General features: G+C 38.3%; 1 protein-coding gene across 3 annotated transcripts in view; it reads right to left on the minus strand.

Moving 5' to 3' along the window:
- The window catches only part of SATB2 (SATB homeobox 2), a 203190-nt gene that overhangs the window by 93075 nt on the left and 97577 nt on the right, over positions 1–12538 (minus strand). For all 3 annotated transcript variants that reach the window (XM_061380931.1, XM_061380924.1, XM_061380939.1), the window contains one exon: positions 8707–8809. In XM_061380931.1, the coding sequence (XP_061236915.1) occupies positions 8707–8809 (103 nt within the window). The remainder of the gene's footprint in view (positions 1–8706; positions 8810–12538) is intronic.

A 12538-nucleotide genomic window follows, 5' to 3' on the forward strand; every position in this document is an offset into this window, starting at 1 on the left:
ATCATCCCAATTCAACTCCTTGTTTCTCTCTGTTTCCCAAACAAATATGGTCCAGAGCCCATTTCAGAGTTCCCCACCCAGCCATTCTCTCCCTCACTGCTAGATAATCAGGATATAATGGCCTCCTCTGGCTCCATCCTCTTTCTCCTTAGTATCAGGCTGGGGGTGGAAGTGTGTGTTGCCCTCAGGCCTGATGCTGCAGTTAGCTGCTCTTACATCCTTTCATCACTCAGTCACTATCTACGCCCTCACTTCCTTATAACCTTCCATCTCTGATGTATATAACTTCTCTTTGTATTCATGACAAGGAAACAGCTCCCTCCAATGTCATTATGGTCCCTTTTTTGCCAAAGCTAAGAGCTTCCAGGGGCTTCCTAGGTAGCTCAATGGTAAAGGATCTACCTGCCAATGCAGGAGATGCAAGAGACATAAGTTCGATCCCTGTATTGAAAAGATGTCCTGGAGAAGAAAATGGCAACCCACTCCAGTACTCTTGCCTGAAGAATTCCATGGACAGAGGAGGCTGGAGGGCTACAGTCCATGGGGGTCACAAAAGAGTTGGACACGACTAAGTGACTAAACAACAACAAGGGCTTCCAATCTCCTCTTCTCCTTCTCTTGCCCCTGTCCCCCTCGATAACATTTCTCCACTGGTAACCCACCTTCCCTTGACTTCCATGAAACCTCACTTTCTCTCTAATCATGTCTTCTAACCCCTGGCCCTTTTATGCCTCAAAGCTTCCAATCCCTGCTTGTTCTAACTTTCTCCTTCAGAGAATCCTCCTTTGGTATCACTGTAACTATTAGATCCAAAAAATTGGCCACAGAATCTATTCTCTAGTCCTGTCTTTTGGTAAGCTTGATCCACACCTTGAACAGCCCAGTGGATATTTCTCACTAGTTCACCAACTCTCTGAAGCACCAGCAACTTCCTCTCAGTTTATATCAATACGTTTCTGTTAAAACCATCCAAGAGTCACTTAAGTTCACAACCTTGGACTCTACTTTGATTTTCCTTTCTCTTCCCACTCACATACTGCATCAGTCACCTCTCTTTTTCCCCTTCCTGCCACCAAAGCCAAAGCCCCGCCTCCCTCACCATCTTCACTTCCATGTATTATTGAAGTAGATTCTCGCTTGCCTGTATTCTCCAGAGTGTGCACACCACCCCTCTTCCTCTCATTTGCCTCCCATCCTGCCATACACACTCACATCCATACAATGGTTTCAGATGGCTTCTAGAAGTTTTTTTTTAACTGTCATTATCATTATTTCACTTCATTGCTGAAAAACTTTCAGTGATTCTCAGAATGTCTCAACTGGGCTTTCAGAGTGCCCTAAGATGTGTTCACTAGCTTTCCAACTTTATTTGCATTACTATAACACAAAAGCTTCTCACAGCCAAGTCCCAAACATTTTTGCTCTTTCACCAATGTTTGGTCCCACCGTCAGTCCCACATCCAGCCATGTTCTATCTTTTCCTTTTCACCAGTCAAAATCTTAGCCATTCTGGGCATGTTATATTCACAGTATCATGATAGACACACTGGACAACCACCCAATATTTCCTATTACATTATGCTCTTCTGTACCTCTGCACCTATACTGATGAACTTGCCGCTTCCTGAAAGGTTCTTCCTTCTCCTTGTCCTCTCAGAGAAAAGCTCTGTTTGTCCTAAGGTTTAACTCATGCGCTACTTCTTTTTTAATTATCCCTCACTCCCAACCAAACCTGACACCCAGCAGGTATAATTTATAGACCTTCTTCTGTGTTACCACTGCACTAGTTTATATCACTGCTATATATTTGCCAGATACACTTATAGGCTCTCCTCCCTGCTAGGATGAGGCAACACAACTAGAGGTAGAAACCATATCTTACGTGTTTCTGAATGTCTCTCTGCTTCTAGCACTGAATATGGGCTATAGTAGAGACATTCACTAAACATTTAATCAAAATTAATCATCTCATTGTGACTGTAACTTTCTTGCAAAGGAGGACTATATAATGATCGCTACTTAAAATCCTGCGAGGTAATTGATGTCTTTCTGATTCATAATAAAAGATGTTATATTATTAACTATTTCATAGAGAACACAGGCTTTTAAAAACCAGAAACCATGTCTTATAATTCTTTCAAACTTTCCTGGTAGCTCAGAGGTTAAAGCGTCTGCCCGCAATGCGGGAGACCTGGGTTCGATCCCTGAGTTGGGAAGATCCCCTGGAGAAGGAAATGGCAACCCACTCCAGTACTCTTGCCTAGAAAATCCCATGGCGGGAGGAGCCTGGTAGGCTACAGTCCACGGGGTCGTAAAGAGTCAGACACGACTGAGCGACTTCACTTTCACTTTCACTTTCATGGATGAAAAAAATGAAGAGATTAGAAAAGTAGGTCCTTTTTCCCTTTCCATTCTTTTTTAACACATGTTTTTAAATGGCTTATGCTGTACTTGTGCTTAGTCACTCAGTCGCGTCCAACTCTTTGCAACCCCATGGACTCCCCTGTCCATAGAATTCTCCAGGCAAAAATACTGGAGTGGGTTGCCATGCACTCCTCCAGGAGATCTTCCCAAACCAGGGATCAAACCCAGGCCTCCCACACTGAAGGAGGATTCTTTACCGTCTGAGCCACCAGTGGTGGCTACTACCCAAACGGCTTATAAGTAGTATAAGTGTGAGAAGATAGCAAGTTTGTTTCATCTACAAACCACATTGTTGACAAATGATTGTTTTCGTTCTTTAAACATTTATGAATAAATACATCCAGGCTAAAGAAACAGTTACCAGTACAGCTAGAATAAGCTTCTTAAAATCCAATTAAGAAATGAGTCCACATCTGAGGTTAGGTTCCATGGCATTTCCCACGCGCCATTCTTCCACTTAGTGATACTACCGATAAGCTCCTAGTCTGAAGGTCAGCAAGGGTAAGGTGATCAATGAATGCACATCAGTGATTACCAGTGTAAATGCACAGGGCTCTTTCAAATGTTGGAAAACTCGTAAGATGGAAAGTGCTTGTTTGTGGAAGTGATGTTTCTATGTCAGTGACTCTAATATTCATATGAAATTCAAGGATTTGATGTTGTTATTATTTTACGCAAGGTACACTATAGGCAGAGGGCAGACAAACTTCCTTGCCAAACACCTTAATTTAGATTCAAAACTGAAAGCAAATTTCTTTCATGACTCAGAAGAATTAGGTAGACGAAAGTTAAGTTACTTTGACCTCATCAGAGCTAAACAACAGCAGAGGGAGAAGTACCGGCAGTTGATTAAAGGCATTGTCCTGACCACCAAGGCTAAGCAAGGACTGCCTTGTGGAACCAGGTCAGAGGACACTCATTTCTCTATTCAACTTCGAGGCGCCACTTTGTAAATGACACAATCATTTTTGGGTACAAGAGGTGCTTTAAATGTGGTAACATTATATCATTTCAGCTATAATGATCATAATTACTTATTTCTTTTAATCACAACCCACTTAACCACTTTAGTACAGAGGACTAGTTCAAGGAGTTTAATTTCCATTCAACATCTAATCTTTGTGTTTACTGAAACCCTTCGCGGGCTTTGTTTACTGTCTGCTTGCTGGCCTGGACGTTTGATCTTGCAAGACTAGATCAGACAGGGTCAGATAAAATACTGATTACTAGAATAAACCAGGCTTGAGGAAGTAACACTGGTTTTTAAAAATCCTCATTTCTCCCAGCTTTTTAATATTTTGCAAAATAAGTTCAAATAAACAAATAAAATTAAGACAACTAGCAATCAGGGGTTCTTGAGCAATGATTGAGAAAAGGAAAGTGATGGGGATAATTTTGCTTTCTGGCCAAAGTATGGGGTTTGCTTAGGTCTGCTCATTCTAGTGGTATTATTTTATGACACAAACAATTTTGAGAGATCCACTAGATTTGTGTAAACTTTCAATGACCCCTTAATTCTTGTGACATATTAAATACTTGAGACTGACCTGACCAAAAATGATAGTTCACTTTGCTTTTGGTGCCAGATGGAAAACATTTAAAATATAAAGTTATTTTCTTTTAACTTATTAGTTTTTAATTAGGGAACATTTAAAATATATCATCCCTTCTTTGTTAACATACTTTCTTATTCTTATAAGCTCCCCTGTGAAAGCAGATTGCCAGAATAACATAATTTCTAATAGTATTGCACAAAATTGTCACTTAGCTTCATAAAAATGATGGGGCAAGTTTATGTCTAAATAGATTTAATACATAAGATGACTTAAGTTAAAAAATTAAGTGTTTTAATAAAACGTGTAGCACTTAAGAAAGAAAAATTCATAGGTAAATCTCATACAACCCCTAGAATTCTTGAGAATAATTAATGGCATGAATGCTTCTAGGTCCCTGTGGATTAATCTTGTGTCTAACACTAAGATTCCTGCATAAACAACTGTTAATATTGCTCTTTTTGTTTTGCTTTGTTTTTCCACAAAGTATACTTTTTTTTCCCTTAAACCTGGGAGTTTATATGAGCTATACATTGTAGAAACTAGGCCAGAAGCAATTATAGTATGAGATGAACAGCAATAAAAAAAAATGCCATCTAAACCAACCAACTATGCCATTCACCCACTTCATTTTCTTCAATATCAAAAACTCCTGGGGAGTAGGTTCATAGTTCTGATCTTTAAAACCATAGTATACAAACTGTCTCCCCATCTATCCTAAATTAACACTAATGTTAACTCAAATACATCTCTGTCAACTATGATTGTCTTTGAAATTAAAGGAAAAAGGTAAACAGAATGTGCTTTGCTATGATCACTGAGGAAAATAAAGTTAACATGCTAAACCAAACCAACTTAGGACGTTTTAAAGAGTAAGTGTAAACGTTTAGCTATAATAACAACAAATTCAAAAAATGCACATTAAAATGTTTACTTCAAAATTTAGACAATTCTATTTGTATATAGTCTTCACATCTGTTTTTAATGATATCAAATTATTGATTATTCATTTTTCTCATATTTATTTAAGCATTAACTATAGAATTTGCAATCTGATCTTTTTTATTTTTTAAATCCTTTCAGTAGACTTTTATTTTTGCCAGGTTTTAGTCATATTTACTTTGATCTTTCAAAGTATATAATTATTTTACTGTTTATTTACTTCTATGAGAAGAGAAAAAAATTTTGACCTACAAGATCTATATGTGGCAATTTGTAACAGAATCACATAGCTTATGTTTAGGAAATCATGGTTTTGATTAAGAAGCAACCATTTAGTTCCCACTGTTTTATTAAAACAGACATTAGAAGATAATAGGAAACATATTTAACAATGTAGAGTGCATTTGGTTTGAGCCATCAGTAAGTTAGCATCAGATTTTCTTCTACACTGAGTATCAGCAATGACACATGGAAGCTGGTAACTATGGGGTGGAAAAAGACAGGGGTAGGGAGACAATAAAAGACAAAGAACACTGATTTCTGGGTTCTGAGGAAGAGGAGGGCATGGCAACCCACTCCAGCATTCTTGCCTGGAGAATCCCCACGGACAGAGGAGCATGGCGGGCTACAGTCCATGGGGTCACGAAAGAGTCAGACGTGGCTGAGCTACTAAGCAAAGGAAAAGTCTCAAGTAGAATTCTGGTTTTGCTACTTTATTTCCAGGCTTGAAATTCCAGGTTTGTTTTTTGTTTTGTTTTGTTTTTTCATTTTGAAAATGGATGGACACAAATAGAAATTTCACAAACAAAATCACTGCTTTCTCATGAGTAATGGGTTCTACTAGATAGGAACCCCCACAGTGACATCTATTCATAGCATAAAGCTTCTATCAATGGAAACGTTCCTGCATAGGTCCAACACTTCCTTTTCTCTGAAGGTTGAAGGTTAATAAAATGCACTTCTCTGGAGTGTTTATTTTCTGCACACCATTCTACCTGTCATGAATTCTTTGTTTTTCCTCCCACTCCCTTGGTTGATGAATCAACACCACTTGAACTGTTTTACGGCAGCTTGTGTTTACTTCACACATACCTTAACCTTCCCTTTTCTCCTCCTACTGACACACACACATGCACACACACACTTTTCAACAGCAATGACTAGCGCCATCTCTTTGAATAGTATGTGTACATAGTGTCTGGCCGCCTCTCCAGGTGTGGATCCTTGACCTCCTGAAATCAAGGTCTCAGTCTGCTTTTATGGCACTTAAAGAATTAACTGTGCATTTACTATCTTGAAGGAAAAAAACAGAGCTTGAAGAACTGAATCTCTAAGAAAGAAATGAGAAAAGTAGATGACGTAAGTGTTAATGTGTATGCGAACAGACATACACACATACCACAGACTCACACACACGCACACACACAGATTCTGCAGTGGCAATTCTGAGAATACTACAGTGAAATTTCCAGTCTTTCTGAATTTAGAATTATACTGCAAACTATTAAAAGAGTGCGTACATTCTCTTCCTTTTTCTTATAATAGCAAGTAAATGAGATCTAACAAATGACCTTGAAGCACTATGATTCTTTTGATTTTTTAGCCAAAGAGGATATTGTTCAAACACTTTAACAACCTGATTTTAAAGGAAAAACTTGGAGACAACACTTACAGAAAAGAAACACTTCCGAACTACACAATCATGTCTTAGAATAAGGAGTTATTCATCTTATCCTGTACAAGAGTTAATATTAGTAACATTCTAAAGCAAGTCCCCAAACCAGAAATGAGAAAGTCTAAAGAATTTTAGAATATGTTGAAAAGGAATGGATCTTAATTGAATTTTCAGTGAACTTAATTTCTACTGGGTAGTTCAACCTCTTGACTTTCCTTACAAATAATGTATTTAGCATAAAATGCTCTCATTCCTTTGAAATCAGAAATGTGCCACCAATGAGAATAAAGTTCATTTCTTCAAAAGTTAACCTTGTAAACAAACTCCCAAAAACAGCACAAAACAGGGATTACTTTGATACGGTTTCCCTAGAGAAAACTTGCAGGGTAATAAAAACAAACAAATTCTTCCTTTACTTTTACCTGTCCACCATAAATTGCCATTTAACCCTCTCCACAGGGGCAGTAAACCACTAGCAAGGCTCTGAATACCCAAATAAAGCGCAACAGAGGATGTCACAGTCACGCAAAATATGGACTAGAAGGACCCTCAAACACCAATCTGTTCTGTTCCCCCAAATTCCCCCAATTTCCTCAGGGGCTGGTAGCATTTGAATCGAATAGCCTTTGAATTGGGGTGGGAAGAAGAGAATTTTTCCAACATTGCAAATTTGCAAAGGCCAAATATGATTGATATATTTAAAGGGTTGGATGGCCTAAATAGTAGGCCATTTATTAAACTGATAATAAGAGAACTGTATATTCAGTACCAGATACAATTCCATATATAATATATTACTGCTAGTAGAACTACTACTATTAATAAACAACAACTAAAATACTGTAACAATGATTAAGAGATTACTTTGTGCCGGTATTAAGGTATTTAGTCCTTGTAGCTAGTTAGAGACTTAGTTGTATTACTTCCAGTTTTCAGGAAACTGATTCTTCATACAGTTAAATAATTTATTCAAACTCACACAGTTAGCAAACAGAAGACAAAGATCCGAATACAAATTCTCCTGACTACAGAGTCCCTTTGCTTTAACCACAATTTTGGAATTATCTCCAAATAAACACAACATCAAAACTCCACTTCAGATCAAAGATTTCCTGATACCACACATTCATTTCAGTTTGTTAACTGCTACTTAAACTATAAGTGCTAATTTAACCTAGAATGACTGCTTTTAAATTACATTAATAAATTAATGAAAATGATTTATTGATTGAGTTTTTAAAATAGACATGCCTGTCTAAAACATACCACTTCAAAATATTTTTAAAGATTTCAGCCTTCACATGCATCTCTTGTGAAAACTATAAACTTCATACATTATGCTAAGAATTTAGTTTTAATGCCATCTTAGTTTTAAGGGAGCCAGTTTGGATCCCTTAATGAAAATATTAAGAGAACCCTTTCTTGTACCCCAATGCTCACAGCAGCACTATTTACAACAGCCAAGACAAGGAAGCAACCTAAGTGTCCATCAGTGAATGAACAGATAAAGATATGATATTTATATACAACAGAATATTATTACTCAGTCACAAAAAAAGAACGAAATATTGCCATTTGCAGTAACATGGATGGACCTAGAGATCACCATACTGAGTGAAGTCAGAACAGAGAAAAACAAATATTATATGATATCGTTTTTTTTGTTGAATCATAAAAAACAATAATAATACAAATGAACTTATTTACAAAACAGAAACAGACTCACAGACTTAGAAAATAAACTTATGGTTGGCAAAAGGGGAAGGGGAGATAAATTAGGAGCATGGAATTAACAGTCAGACACCACTATATATAAAATAAATAACAAGGATTTACTATATAGTCCAGGGAACTATATTCAATATCCTTTTTCCTAATAACCTAAAATGGAAAAGAATCTGGAAAAAAACTGAATCACTTTGCTGTACACCTGAAACTAACACAATATTGTAAATCAACTATAGTTCAATTTTTAAAAAATCCTACCTTTAGAAAAAATTATATAAATTTTTTACTAAAAAGTTATATCTAAATCAGCAGAAATTTCCAAGAGTCAACAATTCCTTGACCTAAAAAACTGAAAATCAGCTTCAAAAATATAAGCCAATTTACCTTTAATTTTCTTGTACTTTTTATACCATCTCCCAAACTCCTGGCACTTGGTTGCTGACACGTTGGCATAATATGTGCTATTTACAATGGATGAAATCATACTCTGCAAAGGAAAAAAAAAAGTTATTTTTGATATGAGTATTCCTTTTTAGGGACAAGAAAGGGGACATTATAGTCTATACCAATCTCCTTTGTCTTTTAAGTTTGAAGAAGTCATTCTCCTACAAACTAAACTATTAAACACAATTACCAAAATTTACCAGCTCTTTAACTTGTAGATGACAGTGCTTTCTTCAAAAAAGCAACCGGGGGGGGGGGGGGGGTGGGGGTGGGGAACAATGTCAAAGAGAGGGGACAGGACATGTAGACTGACTGCGAAGCCAAAGAACACTTGTGATTTAGGAACCCCAGCAAAAGGTGAGATCAGATGCTCCTGCATCTGTAATCCAAATAATGCCTTTCAGATATTTCTGTTCAGCTTCCAACTGCAACAAGCTTACACAGCCAAGAATCTGAGAACATCCGTGCTACACACTGCAGAACAACATTTAGGGAAATAAGTTAAATTAATATAATTTATAGAAACGTGTGATTAGCACTTGTGTGAAAATTCACCAAATGAAAAAATTAACAGTGCTATTTTAGAGCAGGGGAACTAAACATAACACTTGTACTGTGTTTCAACCAAAAATGCATCAAAATTTCTGAGTGCTAAAGTACCTGATTCCTTCTTGCTCTTCATACTCCTTTCTCTCCTCAGCTCAACCCCTTAGCTGATTTGTTTGAAATTGCAGTTAAAAGGAAAGAGAAGGGGAACATAACCTGACTCATCACTGAAAAATTAAAAATTAGAACTGCACGTGTATGCTCAGTCGCAAAGTTGTATCTGACTTTTTGTGACCCTATGGACTATAGCCCGCCAGGCTCCTCTCTCCATGGGATTTCCCAGGCAAGAATACTGGAGTGGGTTGCCATTTCCTTCTCTAGGGAATGTTCCTGACCCAGGGATCAAACCTGTGTCTCCCACATTGTCAGGACACTTCTTTACCACTGAGCCACCAGGGAAAGCCCTATAACTGCACACCTTGAATTAAATTCCATACAGAGATACGTTTTCAGTCAATATGGCATGCTTGGACCAACATTCGTGGCAGATGTTAACTTATACCTGAATGACTGTGATAGTATATGTGTATGTTTTGCACACAGATTTTATTTCTGCAAATTCTGTCTAAAAGCAAATGGACATAAACAAGTCAGGAAATCCAAATAACCCATGTAAGGCTTTATATCCTGCCTTGAAATCTCATCTTTCTTACAAAAGGTTTCCCCAGATATGAAGCAGTTGAAGGAAATCATAGAACTTCTAATGGCATTTTGACGAAGTAGTCAAGATAAAAAGGATAACAATAAATCAAGGCATTGGCAACTTATTTACCAGAAAGTTCAAACACCAGTAGACAGTCCTGCATAGACTCCCATATAAGACAGTTTCCTCTCTGAGCTCACAGGCTCCCTCTTTTTTAATCACTACACAGTACTGATGAGGGGAGTGGGGATTCCTAATTCAATTTACAGAAATCTCTTTGGTTCTTTCTATACAGCAGATGGCTGTCCTGCCTGCAGTCGCTGATTTCTAAATGACAATTTTGTTCTCTATGGGGAGATAGTAAAGAGAACTCTCTTAATCTGAGGCTCTGAACACAGCCCTGGAAACCCAGAGCTAGTATCACCTGAGTGTATCACAGAACTTCCGAGCCTTGCATGCTACCTTAGAGGATCAATGGAACCCTAATCTTCCTGAGACAGGGTTTTGCTTTGTGTCTTATTAACAAGGAGTATAGAAGTCTCTTGGCTAGCTGGGCTAGTTCCTTCCCTCTCCGGGCTGAGCTCTCCTCCCTGTCCCAGTCTGTGAGACCCTTGAGGACACTGACTAGGTCTCTTTTTTTTTTTTTTTGCTCCCTTGTGCCTAACGCAGCTCTGATGTGGGATATCTGAGGCACCAAAATGTAACAGATGAAAAGGGACAAAGATGAAATTTTAAAATGCCAAACTGAAATGTCATAATAATGAAAAATTTAACATGAAAGCAGTCTAATAACAGATGTACCAGCCGCTCTAGTGTATGTGAATAATTACAGATGTACTTGTAATCTTTCTTTGTGGTTTGTATGAATCTTACCCTCTGGAAAGGCATAAGTATACAGCTATGGCAGTAGTCAGAGCTAAACCTTCTATTGCAAAGTGTCCTAGAAAGCTGATTAAAATGGAAAGTGTTTTAAGTCCTGCCTGGAGCTGCCCCTCAACTCTCCCTGGCCCATAACACCAGGAAACCAACCCATATCACTCTGGTCCCAAATAATGCACATTTCTCCCACTCCTTGGCCTCCCTACTTTATTGCTATTTTAGATGCATCTTCATTAACACTGTTGTCTTACTGGCTAGTGTCAATCTATTTGGCTGAGAGGATATAACCCACGTCCAAAGTCAGGAGCAGCAGCTGTGCTTTGCTGGAGCAGCCATGAAGAGATACCCCATGTCCAAGGTAAGAGAAAGCCCATTAAGACAGTAGGCGCTCAGAGAGGGCATCAAAGGGCAGACAGACTGAAACTGCAATCACAGAAAACTATAGTCAATCTGATCACATAGACCAAGCCTTGTCTAACTCAGTGAAACTAAGCCATGCCATCTAGGGCCACCCAAGATGGATAGGTCATGGTGGAGAGGTCTGACAGAATGTGGTCCACTGGAAAAGGGAATGGCAAACCACTTCAACATTCTTACCTTGAGAACCCCATGAACAGTATGAAAAGCCAAAAGATAGGACACTGAAAGATGAACTCCCCAGGTCAGTTAGGTGCCCAATATACTACTTGAGATCAGTGGAGAAATAACTCCAGAAAGAATGAAGGGACGGAGCCAAAGCAAAAACAACACCCAGTTATGGATGAGACTGGTGATAGAAGCAAGGTTCGATGCTGTAAAGAGCAATATTGCATAGGGACCTGGAATGTTAGGTCCATGAATCAAGGCAAATTGGAAGTGGTCAACAGGAGATGGCAAGAGTGAAGATCGACATTCTAGGAATCAATGAACGAAAATGGACCGGAATGGGTGAATTTAACTCAGATGACCATAATATCTACTACTGTGGGCAGGAATCCCTTAGAAGAAATGGAGTAGCCATCATGGTCAACAAAAGAGTCCAAAATGCAGTACTTGGATGCAATCTCAAAAATGACAGAATTATCTCTGTTCGTTTCCAAGGCAAACCATTCAGTATCACGGTAATCCAAGTCTGTGCCCTGACCAGTAAAGCTGAAGAAGCTCAAGTTAAACGGTTCTATGAAGACCTACAAGACCTTTTAGAACTAACACCCAAAAAAGATGCCCATGTCATTATAGGGGACTGGAATGCAAAAGTAGGAAGTCAAGAAACACCTGGAGTAACGCAAATTTGGCCTTGGACTACAGAATGAAGCAGGGCAAAGGCTAATAGAGTTTTGCCAAGAGAACACACTTGTCATAGCAAACACCCTCTTCCAACAACACAAGAGAAGACTCGTGGACATCACCAGATGGCCAACACTGAAATTATATTGATCATATTCTTTGCAGCCAAAACTGGAGAAGCTCTACACAGTCAGCAAAAACAAGACCAGGAGCTGAATCTGGCTCAGATCATGAACTCCTTATTGCCAAATTCAGACTTAAATTGAAGAAAGTAGGGGAAAACCACTAGACCATTCAGGTATTACCTAAATCAAATCCCTTATGACTATACAGTGAAAGTGAGAAATAGATTTAAGGGACTAGATCCAATAGACAGAG

The sequence above is a fragment of the Bos javanicus genome, chromosome 2 (genome assembly GCF_032452875.1).
Source record: "Bos javanicus breed banteng chromosome 2, ARS-OSU_banteng_1.0, whole genome shotgun sequence".
In the NCBI taxonomy this organism is placed as follows: domain Eukaryota; kingdom Metazoa; phylum Chordata; class Mammalia; order Artiodactyla; family Bovidae; genus Bos; species Bos javanicus.